General features: G+C 40.6%; 1 protein-coding gene across 3 annotated transcripts in view; it reads left to right on the top strand.

The window, feature by feature from the left end:
* gpr180 (G protein-coupled receptor 180) overlaps positions 1 to 23,828 on the top strand; it is a 150,161-nt gene that overhangs the window by 55,987 nt on the left and 70,346 nt on the right. For all 3 annotated transcript variants that reach the window (XM_041199386.1, XM_041199384.1, XM_041199385.1), the window contains exon 3: positions 16,441 to 16,659. In XM_041199386.1, the coding sequence (XP_041055320.1) occupies positions 16,441 to 16,659 (219 nt within the window). The remainder of the gene's footprint in view (positions 1 to 16,440; positions 16,660 to 23,828) is intronic.

The raw sequence follows: 23,828 nt of genomic DNA, 5'->3' as shown, positions 1-23,828 counted from the left end.
TTCAAGGCTACATGTGCGTGGTCGATTGTGCCCTGCACTTGCAGGAAACCTGAGATTGCAGTGAATCCCACAGCTCTGGCAGCCTGGCTTGCTTCATCCATGTGGAAACTGCATGTAGTGGTGAGCTTTATTGTAAATGGCATTGGTCACCTCCCTTTATACATTTGTGTGTGACCGATTGTGAGATTCTGCAAAAGACACCAATGGAGACCTGGAAGTGGCGAAAAAGTTTAGTTCAGCCATAACCTTCAGAGCTACCAGTGTAGGATGCCCTCCAAGTGCTCACAGCATGAGATCGTCACAGACAAGATCGCAACTATGTGCTACCACATCCCTAGACAAGCGAGGTCACCTTCAGTGGTCTTTCACTCATCTTCAGGTATGAGCCACATCTTCTGTAGACCCTTGGTCACGCCAAGCATCTTTGTAGATGATGCCCTTCCTCAGGGGCTTCCTGAGGCCTTGCTGGTACTACCCCCTCAGGGCGATGTTCTTGCTGGAGCTGTGCCAATTGGAGATGGGCCCTTTTCTTCTCCTCCTTATCGTATCTACCAACAAGACAGCATTGCGTAGGGCTTGCATTCTGCACTCCTCCTTGTACCTGTGGACAGATACAATGGAGCAATCAATGGTAGCTCAATGTGAATGGTCTCACTCCATCTCCAAGGTAAGAATCCAATCTGTAGCCCTAGACCTGCCCTCCGTGTGTACGTGGCATCCCCAGCCACCCCTTGCAGAATGGTTGATTACATCCTGGAGATTGTCAGGTGGCCGGGCATCCCCCTCGGACTGCCTGCATATTTACAACGAGAGTATTCATTAGACCTAATAGGCCCATGTGTTGTAACCCTCGGTATTGTCAGTTCTCCAGTAGCCTAGACACTAACTATTGAGACCCAGTCCTTGTACTTATATCGTGACTGTGAGCATGTATTCATGTACGAATGGGAGGAACGCCCATCTCTGGTCCTCCAGGATATCCTTTACCTGGAAAAGGATGGGTGGGGATGCCATCTTTGCACTCGGTGATCAATGATGTAGTTGGAAACTGGTATGCCATGATCAGTACACTTCTGTGAGGCAGCCCTGGCCCTCGATTGTTTGATCAACCTTCCCTTTTGGCTTCCCTCTGCATTGGTCATTAAGACCAACTGCACTGCAGCACCAATACCTAATGGATTCCCACCTGAATGCTCAGCATTAGTAAAGAAGCACAGCAGGTCCATTGCACATTGGACCCATGAGTCCAGCACTCAGCAGAGCCATGCTCTCCATGCTTGGAACAGGAAATTAACTTCACTCTGCCCAAATTTGTTGTGCTGAACCCTCCCACAAACCCTAAGTCCCCTCCCTTCCTGGTTTTCTCAAACCTGTTTTTCCAACTGTCACCCCTTTCCAGGCAAAGGTCATCCTTGAGGACCAGAGATGGGTGTTCCTCCCATTCATGCATGAATGGAGACATTACTCTTTGACTATGAGAGCCATGTGCAAGAAGCCTCACGCGGACACTTTTCTGCTTGCCTCCAGTACTCTCAAAACTCTACAAACCATTGTCTTGGCAGCATTGAAGACCAACTGCATGATCCCTTGTCAACCATGACCCTTCACTTGGGAGGTTGGAGGTTTGGAGTCACGAATTGGCTGCCCTCCAAAAGCTGTGCCCCTGGGTGGTATCCACCTCCCTCCCTCCCTCACTTCATCTTTGTCTTTGCGTGCAGCTGATGGCAAAAAGCTCAGAATGAATGGCAGCTCCACACCTTGCTGGAATCTCAATGTTATGAGACCCATGATTCTGAAACAAACGTGCTGCCATGTGGGCTTCACCATAGAGTAAGGATCACAACTGAGTATTGTTCTCAAACAGTTCCCGCATGATTATTAGGTTGTCCCTTTAGTCAGCCAATTATGCTGACCTTGAACTCCGCCCACCTTAAAAGACCATCCTCCCAATTCAAGGTATTGTTGTTTCGCGTTGAATGCGTTGCCTTGCTGAAAAGATGGTGTGTGTTAGTTTCTAGATCCTGTCACCATCCGCCTCCACATGCCTTTTCTCCCCTCACGGTCCACGCCCGTTACCATCCTCGTGCCCACCCTGACCCTTGCCCCCCCACCGTTATCTGTGCCAGCTTCCTTGTTCCCTCTGTGCCCCACCCGATAACACCTACACCTGCCAGACACACACCCTGAACCTCCCGCCTTACTGCATCCCACTGCACCCCCCCCCGCCCGACTGTGACTGTTCCCTCCTGCCACCAGTACTCTGAGTTCTCTCCCCAGAATCCCACTGTCTTCATCACCAACCTGCAACCACTGCTCCACACATTCACCCCCCACTTCTAGCCTTCACCTGCCTCCATTGACTAACCTTCAACACCACCCCACCCATCACTTGCCCCCCCGTTTCCAGCCTTGGTGCAGCTTTGGCTACTGGCACCCGATATGAATGAAGATTATGAGCAGTCCCCAAGAAGCGAAAGCAGCGTCTACTGACCTGAATGTCCAGGAAGAAGTCTACCTTGCCAGGTGCACGCCACTTATGTAGCATCATGAAACTGAACGTTCTATATTCCCACTGGTGGGCATTTAATTTGGAGGGGAACAATGTTCTGGTGTGTTGCACTTTTAACGAGCATTCATGAGTTCCAAGTGGGGTTCTAAACATAGCTCTATGGGACACTTGACCCGCCTTTAAGCTTCCATGCAAGGTGGAAAAACAAGATTCCAAACTAATTTCACACCATGAGGAGACTGATTTTTGGCCTCCTGCCAAATCTTGCTTCCCCCGTCCGCCATGATTCCTGCTATTGTCAGAAGATTCAGCCCATAGGAACAGAGCGATTAGGAGTAGGCCATTCAGCCCTTCAGGCCTGCTCAACCATTCAATAAGATTATGACTGATCTGATTGTGATTTTTTTTTGTCATTTAATTATTAGCTCTCTCCACCTGATCACAGACCTCTTATGCTCTCCCTACCTCTGTACTTGTTGAAAAGCTGTTTATTGCTAACATCTACTAGTTGTGATGAAAGATCATCAATCTGAAACATTAGGATGGATTTTAAAGGAAAGCAGGAAGATGGTCCCAAAAAATAAGGTGCTATGCCTGTAAGCCTAAGGAATGATTCATAAAGTTTATTAAATTCTTTAAAAATAGGCCCAACACAAAATGTTGTTGGATGCTGAGTTCTCATTCTCAAAGCCAGAGAATATTGTAAAGGAGTGGGAAAAAGAAAAAAAAAATCATTAAAATTGTTTATGCTTCAAATTTACTTATTTCCTAACAAAATTAAAACCAGTATTTGAATAAATAAATATTTGATGTCCTTTTTATAATTCACACAGATCTACTTCAGAAAGCTGTAAGTAAATGCAATTGTTTTGTTTCTCTCCTGCTTCTTTATTTGATATTCCCATTGACAGAATTTCATTGTGTAATTGTTTATAGACAATGTGTATTAAGTTCAATTTCTTTTGCACTGCTTTGATTGTGAAATTAGTTTTTGAACACTGAATGACGGTGTTACTCAGGAGTTGTCATGAACTGCTAATTACACCAACATAGAATATGCATGCCATGTTGTCTTTTGTTTTGCCACAATAATAGTTGGCCTTGTCAAGAGGTCTTTTTTCAACCGTGATTGAAATGGCATTGTTTAAAAGGTTACAACAGAAAATGAAAGGCCAACATTTCTTTTCAGGAAGCAAAAGATAATCAACCTTTGATGTCAAGAAATTGAGAAGCCTATTTAATAGAATTTCAAAGCTATTGATCAAGGTGATAATTATATAGAACTGATGAATTGAGTTATTATCATACACATGCTGCTTGCACAAAACAAAACTGTACAATTTAGCAGTGTAAAAAAAAAAAAATCACTAACCGTTTACTACTTTAAAACTAATGCTTTCTAATCTCAGTGCTATTTTGTATGTATGGGCACCACAGTGATGTAATTGTGGACATTAAGTCCCATTGCGGCAGATATGTAATTTTGGTTTCTATTCCAATTTTTAAGATAAAACCATACTGAACTACAATAATTAAGTTATTTTTCAGAACTTTGTCTAGCTAATTTTGTCACTAGTATTATCTCAAGTACCCAACTTTGTTGCTTTTGATTCTTTTGCAATGCATCCTAAAGCAGTATCTTCTAGTTCTTGTTCCTTATACTAATGAGAACAGTTTTTTTCAGATTTACTCTGTCCAGAACCCTCATGATTTTGAGCAGCTCTATTAAGTCTCCTTTCAACCTTCTTCCCTTCTCCAAGGAAACCAGCACCAGCTTCTCCAATCTTTCCGTACAACTGAAGTTCTTCATCCCTGGAACTATTCTTATAAATCTTTTCTTCACTCTCTCTAATTCCTTCCCAACTTTCCTGAAGTGTGGTGTCCAATTTTGGGGACACTTTTCCAGTTGAGGCCAAACTTGTGTTTAGATTCACCATAGCTTCCTTGCTTTTGTATTCTGTTGCTGAATTTATAAATCCCAGGATCCCATATGCTTTATGCTTGCCTGGATGAATGCATCTCCAACAAAACTCAAGGAGCTTGACACCATCCAAGACAAAGCAGCCTGCTTGATTGGCACCTCTTCCTCAAACATTGACTCCCCCCACCACTGAGGAATATTGGCAGTAGTGTGTACCATCTACAAGATGCATTCTAGGAAATAACCAAAGCTCCTTAGGCAGCACCTTCCAAACCCACGACCACCACCACCTAGATGGACAAAGGCAGCAAATACTTTGGAATGCACCACTTGGAAGTTCCCCTCCAAGCCACCCACCATTCTGACTTGGAAATATATCATTGTTCCTTCACTGTTGCTGGGTCAAAATCCTGGAATTTCCTCTGTAACAGCACTGAGGGTATACCTACACCACAGGGACTGCAGCGGTTCAAGAAGGCAGCTCACCATCACTGCCTCAAGGGCAATTAGGGATGGGAAATAAATGTTGACCCAGCCAGTGATGCCCAAATTCCGTAAATGAATAAAAAAACCTTCAACAATTTGTGCGCATGAACCCCCAAGTCCCCCTGTTCCTGCACTTCCTTCAGAATTGTACACTTTATTTTATATTGCCTCTCCTCATTCTCCCTACCAAAATGCATCACTTCACTCTTCTTTGCATTAAATTTCATCTGCCAGCTGTCCTCTTGAAGAGATCAGTATCGTCCTCACAGTTCACAATGCCTCCGAGTTTTATGCAATCTGCAGATTTTGAAATTGTGTCCTGCAACCCAAGTCCAGGTCATTAATATAGATCAAGAAAAACTGTTCCTCATTTTGACCACTGGGGAACCCCAATATGTATATGCCTTCCTCCAGTCTGACAAAAAATCATTCACCAGTAATCTCTGTTTCTGATCATTGCACCAACTTCGTATCCATGCTGCCATTTGCCCTTTTATTCCATGGGCTTTTACTTTTATGTGGCACTTTATCAGATACCTTTTGGAAGTCCAGGTATACCACATGAAGTGCATTGCTCTCATCAACTCTCTGTTACCTCACAAGAAAAGACTCATGCAAGTTAGTTTCAACATAATTTGCCCTTAACAAATCCCGACTGGCTTTCCTTAATTAACCCTCATTTGTCCAAGTGTCTTGTTAATTTTGTCCCGGATTATTGGGTCTGAAAAGCTTTCCCACCACTCAGGTTAAACTACTGGCCTGTAGTTGCTGAGCTTATTCTTACATCCTTTTTTGAACAAAAAAGGTGTAACATTTGGAATTGTCCAGTCTTTTGGCACTTCCCCTGTATCTAAAGGGGATTGGAAGATTTGGCCAGTGCCACTGCAGTTTTTACCCTTATTTCCCTTGGTATCCTGGGATGCATCTGATCCAGTCCTGTGACTTACCAACTTTTCAGTACAGCCAGCCTTCCTAATATGTCCACTTTATTGATATTTTGCTAAGTAGCGTATCCTCTATGCCCTCTTTCACTATGACTTTGGCAAAGACTGATGCAAAGGACTCATTTAGTTCCTCAGCCTTGCCCTCTGCCTCCAGGCGTAAGACTCCTTTTTGGTCTCTAATCGGCCATGCTCCTCCTTTTACAATCCTTTATATGCCTATAAAAGCCTATTGGATTCTCTTTAGCTGCCAGCCTCTTCTTTCCTTGGTGCTCTTATTTCTTTTTTCCCCCTGTCTCTGAATTTTCTATATTCAGCCTGGTTCTCACTTGCATCATCAACCTGACTTTGTGTCATATGCACCTTTTTCTGCTTCATCTTACTCTCTCTATCTCTTGTCAAACAGAGAACTCTGCCTATTGTTTGCCCTATCTTTTCCCCCTTGTGGGAAAGTATCTCAACTGTACCTGAACTATCTCCTGTTTAAAGGCAGCCCGTTGTTCCTTTACAGATTTGGCTTTCAATCTTTGTTTCCAATTTACCTGTGCCAGATCCATTCTCACCCCATTGAAACTAGCCCTCCCCCAGTGAACTATTTTTACTATTATTGTTCCATGTCCTTTTCTATAGATAATTCAAACCTTATGATACTATGATCACTGCCCCCTAACTATTCCCTTGCTGACATTTGATCCATTTAACCCCCTCATTCCCTAAAGCCAAGTTCAGCCAATCCCTCTCTACCCTCTCAAGAGCAAGAACAAAGAAAAGTACAGCACAGGAACAGGCCCTTCGGTTCTCCAAGCCTGCGCCGATCATATTGCCTGTCAACTAAACATTTTGCACTTCCAGGGTCCGTATCCCTCTATTCCCATCCTATTCATGTATTTGTCAAGCTGCCTCTTAAACACCACTATCGTACCTGCTTCCACCACCAGACACTCACTATCCTTTGCGTAAAAAACTTGCCCCGCACATCTCCTCTATAGTTTTCTCCTCTCACCTTAAATCTATGTCCCCTAGTAATTGACTCTTCCACCCTGGGAAAAAGCTTCTGACTATCTACTCTGTCCACGCCACTCATAATTTTGTAAACTTCTATCAAGTCACCCCTTAATCTCCGTCACTCTAGTGAGAACAATCCGAGTTTCTCCAACCTCTTCTCATAGCTACTAACCTCCAGACCAGGCAGCATCCTGGTAAACCTCCTCTGCACCCTCTCCAACGCCTCCATATCCTTCTGGTAATGTGGCGACCAGAATTGCACGCAATATTCCAAGTGTGGCCTAACCAAGGTTCTATACAGCTGCAGCATGACTTCCCAGCTTCTATACTCAATACCCCTGCCAATGAAGGCAAGCATGCCATATGCCTTCCTGACTACCTTATCCACCTGCGTTGCCACTTTGTGACCTGTGAACCTGCGCTTTACACTATAATTATCCTAATATAGACGGGGGTATCGAAAGTCCCCCATTTTAACTTCTCTAGTTTTTGCATTTCTAACTTTCTTGTAAATTTATTCCCTATATCTTTCCCTCTAGTTGGTAGCCTGTAGAATATGCCCAGTAGCATAATCTAATAGATTCTGTCCTTGACTGACCCCCTCTAAGACACCCCCTATCTCCAGTACTGTAATATTCTCCTTAATCAAAACTATCATACCTCCTCCTTCCCTATCTTTCATGAATATCTTGGCCAGGATCTTCACAGAGTTGTGGAGACCCTTAAAAATGGTGAACCGAACTGGACCCTATCCAACAAACAGTCCTGTTTTTACTGGTTGAGGAAAGAAGGCAGGATGATTGATTCACACAGGAGGGAAACTCAAACTCAGCAGAGCCATTTGAAATCAGTGCTGAGTTCAAACAGACCCTATCTTCACTGTAGCAAGGGTCTTAACCCGCAGTATAGGAGTCACAATTTTTTAGAGTAGCTGTAAATTCTCTTGAAGAGTAGATAAGGACTGAAGAACTGTCATTACATGAAGTTATTTAAATCCCCAACCCTTTAAAAATTTAAAAAAAAGTTGTCTGTGATGATGAGTTGAAAAAACTCTGTTCTAGCAGTTGCAGCAGCTGTTTATTGACATTTATCCAAGGACTATCATATGTAATTATGAATATTGCTGCGTTCCACAAGTTATAATAATCTCAGTGGGGGTTTCTAAGATCCTAAGTTGCAGCTAACATAAAAGGAAATCCCAAGGTCTTTTATAAGCATATAAATAATAAGAGGGTGGTACAAGAAAGATTAGGGATAAAAAGGGAACTTGCACGTGGAGCAGGAGAAATAGCTGAGGTCTTAAACGAGTACTTCTCAACTGTCTTTGCAAAGGAAGAAGATGCTACCCAAGCCAAGGTGAGAGAGGAGGTAACTGGTACACCCAAACAATTTACAATTGAGAAGGATGAGGTGTTAGAAAGGCTATCTTTACTGAAAATAGGTAAAGTACCAGGACCAGATGAGATCATCCAAGGGTTCTGAGGGAAATGAGAGTGGAAGTTGCAGAGGCACTAGTGATAATCTTCCAGTCTTCCTTGGACACGGGTGGTGTCAGGGAACTGGAGAATTGTGAATATTGCACCCTTGTTCAAAAAGGGATTCAAGGATAAAGCCAGTAACTACAGACCAGTCAGTCTGACTTCAGTGGTAGGAAAATTTCTGGAAACTATAGTTCGGGACAAAATCAAGAATTACTTAGACAAGCACAGGATAATTAAGGAAAGCCAGCATGGATTCATTAAGGGAAAATCATGTTTAACTAACATGCTGGAGATTTTTGAGGAGGTGACAGAGAAGGTTGGTAAGGGCAATGTTGTTGATGTGGTGTATATGGATTTTCAAAAGGCATTTGATACAGTACCACACAACAGACTTGTGAGAAAAATTCTAGCTCATGGAATAAAAGGGAAAGTAGGCACTTGGATAAGAAATTTGCCAAGTTACATGAAACAGAGAGTAGTGACAAATGGGTGTTTTTCAGATTGGAGGAAGGTCTGTAATGGAGTTCCCCAGGGGTCATTGTTGGAACTATTGCTTTTCCTGATATATATTAATGACCTAGACTCTAGTGTTCAGAGCATGATTTCAAAATTTGTAGATGATACAAAGATTGGGAATGTTGTCAACTGTGATGAGGATAGTCTTAGACTTCAAAAGGACATGGATATGTTGGTGGATTGGGCAGACAAGTGGCAGATGAAATTCAATGCAGTTACGTGTAAGGTGATTCATTTTGGCAGGAAGAAAATGGAGAGACAGTGTAAAATAAAGGGAGTAACTCTAAAGGAGGTGCAGGAACTGAGGAACCTCAGTGTATTTGTACATAAGCCATTAAAGATGGCAGGGTATGTTGAGAAAGCAGTTAATAAAGCATATAGTATCTTGGGCTTTATTAATAGGGGCATTGAGTACAAGGGTAAGGAGGTCATGTTGAACATATGTAAAACACTACTTCGCTCTCATCTGGAGTACCTCATCCAGTTCTGGGCGCATTACTTGAGGAAGGATGTGAAGGCATTGGGGAGAGTACAGAGGAGATTCACAAGAATGATTCCAGGGATGAAGAACTGTAGCTATGATGATAAATTGGAGAGGTTGGGACTCTTTTTTTCTTGGAGAAAAGAAGGCTGAGAGAAGACTTAATTAAGGTACTCAAGATCCTGAGGGGTATGGATAAGGTAAATAGTGAGAAACTGTTCCCACTCAAGGGAGCATCAAGAACTAGAGGGCACAGGTTCAAAATAATTGGCAAAAGGAGTAAAATGAGGTGAGGGAAATTTTTTTCGCCCAGAGGATGGTTAGATTCTGGAACAAACTTCCTGAGAGGGCAGTCGAGGCAGGTTCAAGCGAGCTATTCAAAAAGGAATTGGATTACTATCTGAAAAAAGAGAATGTACAAGGTTACAGGGATAAAGCAAGGGAGTGGGACTAGGTAGAATGTTCTTTCAGAGAGCCAGTGCAGACTTGATGTGCCAAATGGCCTCCTCCTGCACTGTAAAGATTCTGTGAAGTTCATGGCTTGATTGACAGCTCAAAAGCGTTACTAAAAGATTAGCTATCTTTGATGTGGGATTATGAATAAAAGTATGTTTGCTTTTATAAGGGATGAAGCACTTGAGATCTAAAAGTTTTGAATGCATTTTCATGAATGGAAGTGGGTTTTTTTTTTATATATGGATGAGACCCCCACAAGAAATCACCACTACCACTTCACTACCTTCCCCCCCACACCAAGAAACCACCACTACCACCCACCAGCCCCTCCAAGCTGTTCAACCACTATGCTGAAGTTCCCAGCAGATTAGACACAGAAAATATTAACCAGTTGTTAGACTTGATTTATAGAGATTAAATAGAAAAAAATGTCAGTTGGTTTTTTGCCAAATGTGAATATTCAGAGAATTTATTTTTGAAGTTGTATAGTTTGTATACCTGTAAATAGTTCATTACAGTGCTTCCTCTTTTAATTTTTTTTCCAGTGTATTTTTGTTACGAGCATGTCCAGTGCATGATGATGATAATGATGATGATGATGTCATTATTTATGTGATCTGGCCATCTTGGTGTTGGTATCTCTTTACAAGTTCCTCCCAGTATATAACAGGTTTTAGTGATGAGAATGTGATTAAAGTACAATAATATTTGCATCAAATGGCAGTAGAGTCTGTGACAAACAAAATAATCTAGTTCCCAGTGAATTAGCTGCTAGTGTGGCAAAAATTTTGGCTGGATTATGTGAGGTCTGAGCATCAAACTGTCTCCTTAGTGAAAGGGGTGCGGCATACTCCTATTTTCCATCTGATTCTGATTCAACTAATTAGAACACTCGCTTTCACAAATGCAAAACATGACCCTACCCACCCATCTCAGGGCAGGTACAAAAACGGTGAAGGCTGTAATAGATATTGCTACCTTTTATTTTATTTCCATCTCAACACAGCTCCTGAGGTCTGCCCACACTGAATACTGTGCGAGTTGGCATTCGTGCCATAAGAAGACAAGTGGGTGGGGGGCCTGAGTTGCCATGGATGGTATGAGGGTCTATGGAGGGTGGCATGGGGAGCGGGTTGTGAGGGGTGAGGATTAGAGGGCCTAAAATTTAACACTAGTATCAGAAAACAGAGTGGGCCAGTTAAAAGGCCCACCTCAACACTTGGCTACTCCTGTGGACACCTTCAATCTGCTTATGGTAGTGGTGAGTCCATCTCAATCCTGCACCCGCTGCCGCCCCCTACCAACCGGAACAAAAATTGTGTCTCATGGGAAATTTTCTACTGAGGTGGATTTGCCGAGTGAGCAGATTTCCAGAGTCAAGCTATCCACCTAAGTAGTGAAAATCTGGTTCCTTATATCCAGGAATATTCGGTTCCCAATCCTGCCCTTTTTTGAACCAGATCTGTTATCGCCACAACATCCTATTCCCATGTATATGTGCACCTGCAACTCACCGACCTTATTTTCCACACACTGTGCATTCAGATAGATTCACTGTAAACCTAATTGCATTCCCCCTTCCTCTGATCCTACCTTTTCTTACTCAATTGCTGTCTGTCTCTGCCAATCCTTTGATCACCTTTTTCAGGTTAGTTTAAACCCTTCCCAATAGCAGTAGAAAAAAATAGCAGTAGTAAGGGCATTGGTCCCAGCTCTGTTCAGGTGCAGTCCACCCAGTCTGTACAGGTTCTGTTTCCCCACAACTAATCCCAATGACCCAAGAATCTAAAGCCATTCATTCTGCACCATCTCTTCAGCCCTTTATTCATCTGCTTTATCTTCCTTTTTCTCATTAGCACATTGCACCATGAGTAATCCAGAGACTGCCGCATTTGAGATGCTGCTTGCTCATTCCTTTCCTAGCAGCCTAACATCTGCCTCCAGGATAGAATCTCTCTTTCTACCTATGTTGGTACAGATATGGATCAACACCGCTGGCTGTTCACCCTCCCCACTCAGTCACCCATTCGCTCTCTGCCCGCAAATCCTTAAGCTGTGGGGTGACTACACGCAGAAACATGCTATCCACAAACTTTCAATCTCGCTGATGTACAACAGTGATGCCACCTGCTGCTGTGAAACCTGGAGCTCAAGCTGCTCCAATTGACTATACTTTCTGCACATGTGGTTGGCCAGGATACGAGAAGCGTCCTGAAGTTCCCACATGGAAAAGGATGTGCATTACATGGAATTGAGATGCCCTGCCATACCTCTATTTATTAGATTTTTAAATGACTTAATAGAAATAACTTTAAGACTTAAATAAACACCCACTAGCTACTCACAAATCAGCTACTTCCCTTTTGCTGACATAATTTCATAGGGAGTTAATTTAAATGTTTCGCTCAACTCTTTTATCTATATATCTGAAAGTTCAAAACTATTTAATGTTACTATCCCTTGCTGTTTAATTTAAACTTTACCCCTAGAGTTGGTTAATTAATTGAACACTGATTGTAATTATACAATAAACTATCAAATTGGCTTAGTTTTATGCTTATTAATTGATCTAGTCTTACTTTAGGGTTGATATTAGAACTTCTTTGAGGTGATATTACACAGTAAAAGCTTTATCAAGAAGTTTGTATTTTACTTCAGAGTGAGAGAGAGAGACACACACATAAATGGATAATTATACCTCTTTTGATCCAGCCAGTAGGTTGTAATAGTGTGGAACTAAGTACCCCTTCTGATACACTAACACACAGCTTAAAAGAACAGAAACTTTGAAGGAAACTTAGCTAATCAGATCATAGTGTCTGTGCTTTATTTTGTTTGTAATGAGAATCTGTAACCGTTATTACTGTACTCAAATATTTGTGTAATCATGCTATTTATCTACCTAGCTGCAGTGGGTAAGGTATACATTATTTACCCAATGTCCTTAGGAATATCTATCCAATTTAAACATTAGATGTTTACCCACATCTTTAAGTGGCATAACTCTTACTCACTGTGACCAACACCGTTGAATGGCTGCTAATGATATATTATGGACATATCTAATGTACACTTCCTGTCTGGCTCACTTTTAGGAACTTAGAAACCAGAGTAAGCCAATCAGCTCCTTGAATCTGATTCATCATTCAATTAGATAATTGCTCATTTGTACCTAAACTTCATTTATCCATTTTAGTTTTGTAACCCTTAATATCTTTGTCCAACAAAAACCAATCCAGCTCCATTTTGAAATTTTCAATTGATTTAGCCTTTTGTCAGTTTTGTCTTTGTTTTTGAAGGGTGGAAGTGTAATCCTTTCTGTCCTATTCTCAGGCTTGCAGTTTGTTTTGACCCGCGAATTACAAGGGAAATAATGAATTGCCCAAAAGCTTTTTAAGTTAAATAATGTTGTTTATTAATGGAGAAAATTAATAATAAAACTGCTTACAGATTTTAATGGCAATACCATTCCCGTCTTAGTCTAAAATAAAAATAAAATACTGCGGATGCTGAAAATCTGAAATAAAACCAAAATACTGGAAAAACTCAGCAGGTCTGGCAGCATCTGTGGAGAGAGAAACCGAGTTACCGTTTCGAGTCAATTATGAACTTTTCTTCCAAACTGAAAGAAGGTAGAATTGTGATAGGTTATATGCCAACGAATGGGGGCAATACCTGACCACATAATGTCCTTCTTACGAATATGAATGAAGATGCTCTAGCAATACAATACCCAGATATGTCATGAGAGAAAGTGTGGATTTGAGGTTGGAAGCACAATTCAGAATCAAATAGGATAGCAATGTTGTAAATTGCCAGGTGCAATCTAATTAACTTTTGAAGTTACTATTTAATCTGCTTTCTCCACCCTTTCAAGCAATGTATTGCAGATCATCATAGCTCTCCTGAATAAGTGGCTTCTTTGCCAATTATTTTAAATTTGTATCCTCTGCCTACTGACCATGGTGCCTGTAGAAACAGAGTAGATAGGGAGAAACTATCAAACCCCAACATAGTTTTGAATACCTCTATTAAATCTCCCCTTAACCTTCTTTGCTCCAATGAGAGCAATCCCAGTTTCTCCAATCTCTTCAGATAACTGAAAGACCTAATCTCCAGCACCATTCTAATAAATCTCCTCTGTACCCTCCAAGATCTTGACATTCTTTCTGTTAGACACAGTGCCCTAGCTGAAGTCTATACAGTGATTTATAAAGATTTAAAATAATTTCCTTTTGTACTCTATATGTCCATTTATAAAGTCTAAAATTAAAGCAACTTACTGCAGTTGCTGGAAATCTAAAAAAAAACGTAGTGCTGGAAATATGGAAGTCTGGCAGCATTTGTGGAGAGAGAAACAGAGTTAACATAAAGACCACAAATTAGTGGATTTTGATTTTTTAAACAATCTTGGATCTTTTAGGATGTGATATAGATCTACAGAATAAAATCTAAAATATTCAAATACTAACTCATGGACCATACCCAGTCACGATCCAGCTTGGCCAGGAGGTTAAATTGCTCTGTAAAAGGAAATATCATTAAATTGTAGTGCAATTAACTTTTCAAATTTATAACCAAACACATTTCGTATGAAAAGCCATTGCGAGAGTGCTTTATTAAAGGTACATAGTTTTGGTGGAAAGAAGCTCAAAAAAAAGGCAGGCTTCTGACCTGCAGCTTGAACATTAATTAAATTCTTACCTCATTTAGTGTTTTCTTCAGAAAAGCTAGACTTTGTGGCCTTATTCATCTCAGCAACAGAATAGTACATGTGTATGACAAGGTGCAACACTGCTTTTTTTATATATGAAATAGTATACATGCAACTTATCATGAACAATGCAAAGGAGATCCACTAATGTAATTGTTCTATAGGTTTCTGTCATTCTAATTATATCACATTCAACATTACAACATGCAGCAAATCATTTTAACTGCTACTACTAGGATGAAAAAATTGAAGATTTTTCATTATAGCCTTGTAGCTGTTTCACTTGCATTTTCCCATTTAGAGTTACACGAAACCAAAGATTGTACAAACAGAATCCAAGATCTACAACATGTAATGGATTGGATTGCTACTTATTTGTGAGCTATTTAATTTAGAGATATAAATACATAGTAGCATTGGTATATCTCATAACGTACAGTTCTAAAACTATTTTTACGTAAATTTGAAATTTATTCCTAAAGAAAATGAATGTTAAAGATACCATGTCCAAAATTATGGTTAACAGTGAAGTATTATCGCTTGCTGACCAGGAGGATTTAAAAACTAGTGTTCTTTAACAAGCTATAAACAGCAACATCCTTTTAAACTTAATTATGAAGAAAATTAATGTTAATTTTCAACTATTGTTCACTAAAGCCAGTGTATTGCAGCAGGGTGTTTCAGTACAACAACAACAAATTGCATTTATACATTTTTTAACATAATAAAGCATCTCTCACTACTTCACAAGAGATTTATAAAACAAAATATGACACTGAGCCACGATTGAGCAGATGACCAAAATTTTGGTCAAAAAGTTGGGTTTTAAGAAGTTTCATAAAGGTGGAAAAAGAGGTGGAGAGGTTTAGGAAGATAATTCCAGAGCTTCAGCCCAAGGTAGCTGAAGGGGGAGCAATTAAAATTAGGGATGCTCAAGAGGACTGAATTAAAGAGGTATCTCAGGGATTGTGAGACTGGCAGAGATTACAGAGATAGGGGAGGGCGAGACCATGGAGGAACTTGAAAACAACAATTTTAAAATCAAGCTGTTGCTTAACTGCAAGCCAGTTGGTGAGTGAGCAAGGAGTGATGGGTGATCAGACTTTGTGTTAGGATATGGGCAGCAAAGAGTGCCGACCATTGGGATAATCAATGGTTGAGCGTTTTCAGCAGCAGATAAGCTGAGGCAGAGGCAGAATCAGGTGATGTTCTGGAGATGAAAATACGTGGCCTTATTGATGATATATGGTTGAAAGTTCATCTCAGGGTCAAATATGACACCAAGATTGCAGACTCTCTGGTTCAGTCTCAAGACAGTTTCCAGGGAGAGGGATGGAGCTGGTGGCGAGGTTGTGGAATTTGTAGTGATCAAAGACAGTGGCTTATTTCTTTTGCTTGATGGCTATTTATTTTTAATTAAACCTCTCTGAAGTCCCTTCGGACACTTTCTATGTTAAAAGTGCTATATAAATGCAAGCTGAATATATCACAATAAAGGAACTGTCATGAATCAGATCCTTGTGCCATAGTAATTGCAGTTTTACAATAACAAAGAATTAGAGTAACGCAAGGTACTTAGAAGTGGACTTACAATTGTAATTCACTATATATTGGCCAAATCCTAGTCACAGTTTATTAAGAGAAGTCAAGTGGCACCAACTCCTACTGCACAAGGAGGAGTTCAACATCTGAGGATAGTCACCGCCCAACTGTGCTTGAAACCTCCTAGCAGCCAATTTTAGAGTAATGTAGAGCAAGAGGAAAGGGGAGAAAATATGAATTATTAATTGCTTTAAAATGCTATAATTAATTGGTATAGTGTACACTTTTGCTGATAGAAAACTATTAATGATTTCCACAATAGCACTTCCAATTGTTTGGCATTGTTCCAAATGAAAAAATACTGAATTTTTTTTTTCTTGTGATTCAGTTTCATTGGATGAGGTGGAAAACAATCAAACTATTTCCCAGTTTCTACGCCCTCAAGCTTGGTGCATTGTGTATGCAGACAAGATGACCTGTCTAGAAGATGAGGAAGACAGACGAGGTACTGAGGGCCTTGTTGCAAAGGCTATCAAGTTTCAACTTTTGTTACTGAACCCAGATGCAGCTAACAATCCATTGGATCACTTCAGTGCAGAGGAGTCTGGTAAGTAGTTGTGCCTACCTACTTTTGAACTATATGCTCTGCTGTACTAAGAATCCCAGGCCTCTGCCAACACTTCTGAAATTGAACATGGATGAGAGCATTCAGGTTGACTCTTTTACCCAAATTTCATTTTTTGCCCTATGGGAAAGCACAAAAGGATGTTTGAGATCAGGGAATCTGTTTTGGGAGTATCAAAGACTCAAGCCTATGTTCCACCAGTCTATGATGGTACTGCACAACTAACCACGGCACTTTTTAATAAAAGAGACCAGTAGATCTTTAGTGATATTTCTTACCAGCAGTTTGAAATGTGGAGGGATGTCTTCTGTAAATGCCACCTGTATCAAGCTGACCTCTAATTAAATTCTCACACTTGCCTCAAAGGCTCTGTTTTATCATGCAGGGATTGAGAGCAGTCAGGGACAGGCTTTGGGCAGATTGAATCAGAATTGTCCTGCTGGATCACTTTTGGGTTTCTGGGTGCCAAACATTTGCTTTAAATGGTAGAGCTGTTGTATTTGTGTCAGAAAGTTGTAGATTCAAACTCACAAGACTTCATAATCTTGTGTGACGCTTCAGTGCAGTACTGATGTGAAAGAAAGTTACATACTTGCACTTTTATAATGTCATTCACAACCTTCAGATGTCCCAAAGTGTTTTACAGCTAATGAAATACCTTTGATGTGTATCCACTGTTCTAATGTAGGACACACTGAAATTTGAGAGAGGGGAACCGGGCAACAATAGATGAGTTAGCCTAACATCAATTGTTGGGAAATTACTAGAGTCTATAATTAAGGATAGGCTGACTGAACACCTTTTAAAATTTCCAGCTGATCAGAGAATGTTAGCCTGGATTTGTGAAGCAGAGGTTACACCTGACACATCTGATTGAATTTTTCAAAGAGCTGATTAACATAGTGGAGAGGGAATGTCTATGCATGTTGTTTATGTGAACTCTCAGAAGGCATTTGATAAAGTGTCTCATAAGAACCTGTTAGCTAAAGCTCATGGAATTGAAGGCATATTATTAGGAAATTGGTTGAGCAGCAAGACTCAGAATAGGCATAATGGGCATGTACTCCAATTGGCAGGATGTGACTCATGGTGTTCTGCAAGGACCTGTGGTGGGGCCTCAACTATTCACCATATTTATTAATGATGTAGATGATGGAATAGAAAGCCACTTATCCAAATTTGCTGATTAAGCATTGTAGATGGAAGCAGAAAATTACAAAGAGATATTGATAGTTTTGCCCATTCATTTAATTCATCATTAAAATGTAATTGATATCTTAATTGATAATTTAAATCAATGAACTGTTAAACAGACATGGAGGATCACAAAACTACTTTTGATGACCTTGAGCTGGGGGAAGGGGGAATTAGTGAGGGTTTTGGCAAAGCCAATTTTTCCACTTACCAGAAATGTCATTGCAGTGAAAAGTTAATCTAATAGTAGTGCAGGGGCTGTTAGCTTTATATAATGCTTTGCAGAATGAATTAAATTCACATACATAAGACTTGATTTATATGTTTTTATTTCAGATTTACAGCATCCGCATTATTTTGCTTTTATTGATTTATATGTGATTCTTTAAACTGAATGTCTGGAAATCTAAACGGCCTTTTTTCCAATAAGCAGTGGATAATCCAAAAACCTTGCAACCTAAATGCGGATGAAATGAAAACAAACATTGCAGAAACTAGGTTTCAAACTGGTTACTATTCAGCAAACCCCAACCTGTTCTTGAGGAATAGAAATAACCTGCAAAGGTTAAAACAAAAACAGAAATTGAAATTAAAATGTTGAAAATACACACAGATGATCAGCATCTGAAAACTGAAAGGCATTTGTTCTCCATATAATAAATGCATTTGCTGTCACTCCAAGCTTTCCAGTAGCTGTCTTGTCTCTTTCAGCAAATATGAATGCAGGCTGTTCACATTTTTATCAGGCTACTCTCTTATCATACTGTCTGAAATTAAGACTCAAAAGCAACCAATCATAACAAAACAGAAAAAGTTAACAAAAAACAAAAGCTTCTTCCATAGTCCCCTAAATTGCAGGTGTTGATTACACTTTGCAGGCCATGACTCAGACCTGTCAGGCCATGTCAGTTTATTACTTTACAAACATATATAATTTTGCATTCTGGGATGTTGATGTTAAGCCCTGCCAGAGACCCTGTCCATCGCTTTCTGTTATGGTATGAGCTTAAAGTTTGTGCAAATTAGCAAATTTCCGGAAATTATTGTCTACAAAGCATGCATTCATAAATAATATACTGACATTAAATGGCACAATTTTATTTGGTGCAGAAGAAAATGGTAACATGACAGCAGAAAATTCTTTCTGTGCCATTTTTACAGTATAGGCAGTACTGAACCTGATTTTTTTTTTGGTTCCATTTTGCTGCCAGTTTTTTATGAAGTCAAACAGATTTCTGCCATGAGGTGGCAGTGCAGCACTGAGTAGTGGCATAAAAACATGTACTGCAGATTAATGTCTGGTCTTCAGTTACAGCAGCTTTAACAGCTGAAAATAAACATAAGGGTCTGATGGAAATCATAAAAGTGCAGTAAACAATAAGAAGGAAAATGTTAAAAGAAAATCAGTCGAGAAAAAAATTAATTAGCTTTTTTTGTTTTAGCAATTTTAAACACCAGTGATGTTGCACATGGAGAATAGAAGTAGCTTTCTGGTGATAGACGGTGATAAGAAATGATCAGATTGACTTCCAGTTACACACCCTGGCGATTTTTCTTGTTGTCAACTTCAATTAGCTGGGTTTTGGCCATGCAACTAATCTGTAAATGCCAGTTTTCCACCCACATCAAAGTAAAATGGATCCCTTCGAGTTTATAATGAAAACCAATTGCTTCCTGTACCAAGAAATGAATAGGCGATAAACAAACAGAATATTTCCATCAGCGTAAATATATAAAAATACATAAAATGCCAATAACTCAAAAATATCCATAACAAATCAAAATGATGTGAAAAGGATAATTTATTGCTGCATTCAACTTCTGTGTAACTCCCTGATTTAATAGCTGAGTGTGGACAGCAGTCAGCAGGATTGGGGACTACAACAACAACTTCTATTTAGTATTGCTGAAAAAGAGACATGCTGTCAGAGCTTTTCATCCTGCATGCATCATGACAGAATTGCAAAATTCAAAACACCAAAATTCAAAGGGAACAACAATTCATACTGCGTGAGAAAAAAGTGCTGATTGCTTGGCAAGTGGACTCTGATGTAAATGAGTAATGTGGTGTATGAATTTCAGTGCTGATGTGACACCAGCTATGTAGGCTGTACATCCAAACGTCTGGCGGATCATGTCAAACAGCATGTCCCTTCAGTTGTTCACAACAGCTGTGAATGCTGACTATACTCAACAGCCCATACTTGCAAAACTCAGACATAGTGCCCAACATTAGATTTGATTCCGCGATTGAACCACACTTACTAAACAATCCCGATTGTGCTAGGAAATATACTAACAGCTAATTTAAGAGAAAAGCAAAGTACTGCAGATGCTGGAAATCTGAAACAAAAATAGAAATGCTGGAGAAATTCAGTGGACAGAATTTTATGACTCGATTAGCGGGGCCCGCTCGCCAACACGTAAGATGACGCATAGTGGCGTCAGGCGGAACTCCCGATGTCACCACGCTCCATTTAAATTTTCAGGAAGGCGGGGGCACAGCAAAATCATCTGCATCATTGACAGACCAATTAAAGTAATTCATGGACTTGCCCATCTAACCTTAAGGTTGGTGGGCAGGCCAGAGCCCCGGCGGTAAGTAGAAAAAACATGAAACCTCATCCATGGGCGGAATGAGGTTTCATGTAGGGTTTTAAAAATTTTAATAAAGTTTTTTTGGAAATTATGAACATGTCGCAACTCATGTGACATTGTCACATGAGGGGACATGTAAGGGAAATTTTTTTTTTCTATTTTTAATATTTTTGAAACTAGAGGCAATCTCCCTGAGGCAGCACTTAGCCTCAGGGAGATGAGTGCGCTCTTTCGTGTGCATGCGCAAAAGAGTGCATTCTTGATTTTAGGCATCCATCCCCGCCCACACAGGAAGCTATGCGCGCTTCCCTGCAGACGTCACGCTGGGCAGGCCTTAAATGGCACCGCGCCCATCAACTTCCACACACACACACACACACACACACACACACACACACACACACACACACACACACACACACACCCACCACCACCACCCCTCCCTGCACCACAGGGGGGAAAATTCAGCCCAGCAGGTCTAACAGCATCTGTGGAGAGGAAAAAAAGAGTTAACGTTTCGAGTCCGTATGACTCTTCTTCAGAGTCTTAGTCAATTTAAGAGTATCGGTTGGGCTCACCATGAGGCTCACTTCTTCATGCTCAAAGCTACGTAGTTTCATAGTCAGGGCCGTGTCCTTTGCAAACGTAATATGTCCAGGAATTGCACCTTTTTCAACTAAACAAAAGTTTTGGGGCAACTATTACCTGATACATTGCCCATGGCAATGCCTCAACCACTCAGAGTTGAGTTGTCTGATTTGAATTTAGTTAAAAGCTTGGGGGGATAACTGTTCCCTGGTGTACTCTCCATGGAACCGTTTATACCAGTCAAAGCCCTCTTGCCAACCAATCAGCAACCTTATGTCATGCAGTATAAATTGTTGTTCCATTTGAAATTTGGTATTCTTGCAATTCTGTTCTGATGAGTGCTAGATGAAAAGCTTTGACAGCATGCCTCTTTTTTTTTAACAATACTCAAGTTCCGTACTACTAAGCGACTACTTATATTTATCGTGCCTTTAGTATAATAAAAGAACCCAAGGCACTTCACAAGAGCATTATAAAACAAAGTATGACACTGAGCTACATAATTAAGATTTTAGGGCAGATGACCATAAGCTTGGTCAAAGAGTTAAGTTTTAAGGAGTGTTTTAAAGAAGGAAGGCAAGGTAGAGAGGTGGAAAATTGTAGGGAAGGTATTCCAGAGCTTGGGCCTAGGCAACTGAAGGCACAGCCACCAATGGTGGACCAATTAAAATCAGGGATGCATAAGAGGCCAGAATTAGAGGAGCACAGATACCTCTTGAAGGTTGTGGGTCTGGAGGAGATTACAGAGATAGGGAGGGATGAGACCATGGAGAGGTTTGAAAACAAGGCCCAGAATTTTAAAATCAAGGCATTGACAACAAGCCAAAGGAGGTCAGCGAGCATGGGGATGATAGGGGAACGGGACTTGGTGCAAGTGGGAGTCCAGCCAGAACTGCATTGAAATAGTCGAGTCCATATGTAACAAAGGCATGCACAAGGCTTTCAGCAGGAGATGAGCTGAGATGGGGTGAAGTTGGGTGATGCTACTGAGGTGGGAATTGGCATTCGTAGTAATGGCACAAATATGAGGTCAGAAGCTTACCCCTGGGTCAGATGTGACACCAAGGTTGCAAACAGACTGGCTTAATCTCAAACTCTTGCCAAGGAGAGAATTGGAGTAAGTAACTAGGGAATGGAGTTTGGAGTGGGGACTGAAAACAATGGCTTTCATCTTCTCAATATTTAGTTAGAGGAAATTTCCACTAATGCAGAATAGGATGTTGGATAAGCAGCCTGATAATTAGCAACAATGGAGAAGGCAAGAGAAGTGTAGTCAGGTAGAGATGGGTGTCGTCAGTGTACCTGTGAAAATGAACATTGTGCCTTCTGATCATATCGCCAAGGGGCAGCATGTAGATGAGAAATAGAAAGGGGCCAAAGATAGATCCTTGGGGAGCATCAGAGATAACACTGAGGGAACAGGAAGAGAAGCCATTGCAAGTGATTTTCTGGCTACAAGTAGATAGGTAAGAATAGAACCAGGTGAGAGCAGTCTAACGCAGCTAGATAATAGTGGAGAGGCATTGGAGGAGGATGGTGCAAACAGCCATATCAAAGACTGCAAACAAGTTGAGAAGGATGATGGAGGGAAAGTCTACCTTTATTGCAGTCATATAGGATGACATTTGTGACTTCATTAAGAGCTGTTTCAGTACCGTAACAGGTACAAACCTCATTGGAAGGTTTCAAATATTGAGTTTCAGGAAAGTTGAGAGACAACAATACAATCTAGGACTTTGGAGAGGGAGGTTGGAGATGGAACTGCACATGTAATATGGTAAATGTTTACATCCAGCAGGCTGAGGGAGTGCCACAGAATAAGCACTAAACTCAGGAGCGAGGTGGTCACTGATAGCCTTGTCATCCAGTAGCCACCATCTAGTTTGATATGAGGGCTCAGATACGGATGTTACAGTGGACTGATGCAGAACAACTACTGCCAGGATACCAGGCATTCATTTGCATGATATGCTGAGCATGGTTACATAAGAAATAAGAGCAGAAATAGGCCATTTGGCCCTTCAAACCTGCTATGTCATAAGATCATGGCTGATCTCATTGTGGCCTCAACACTGCTTTCCTGCCTACCTCTATAACCCTTGTTGCCCTTGCAGATCAAAATTATGTCTGACTCAGCCTTAAATATATTCAATGACTCAGCATCTGCTGCCCTGTGAGTTAGAGAAGAAATTTCTCCTCCTCTCCATCTTAAATGGGAGACCCTTTATTCTGAAACTATACCCCTAGTCCTAGATTCCTCTATGAAGGGAAATATCCTCTCAGCATTTACCCTGTCAAACTCCCTCAGAATCTTATATGTTTCAATAAGATCACATTTCATTCTTCTAAACTGCAATGAACATAAGCCCAATGTGTTCAACCTTTCCTCATAAGACAACCTCTTCATCCCAGGAATCAACCTAGTGAACCTTCTCTGAACTGCCTGCAATGCAAGTATATACCTCCTTTAATAAGGAGACCAAAACTGCATGCAGTACTCTAGGTGTGGTCTCATTAACATCTTGTGCAGTTGTAGTAAGACTTGCCTTTTATAAAACTTCCCATTTATATTCCATTCCCCTTATATTAAAGGCCAACTTTCCATTTGCCTTCCTAATTACTTCCTGTACCTGCATTGCTAACTTTTTGTGATTTATGTATGAGGACATCCAGATCGCTCTAAGTGCAACATTGTGTGCTCTTTCTCGATTTAAATAATAATCTGCTTTTCTATTCCTCCTACCAAAGTGCACAGCCTCAAAATTTTAGTC

This window comes from Carcharodon carcharias, chromosome 11, assembly GCF_017639515.1.
Source record: "Carcharodon carcharias isolate sCarCar2 chromosome 11, sCarCar2.pri, whole genome shotgun sequence".
In the NCBI taxonomy this organism is placed as follows: Eukaryota; Metazoa; Chordata; class Chondrichthyes; order Lamniformes; family Lamnidae; genus Carcharodon; species Carcharodon carcharias.
Note: the sequence above shows the minus strand (reverse complement) of the source record. Positions and strands in the feature narration are given on the sequence as shown.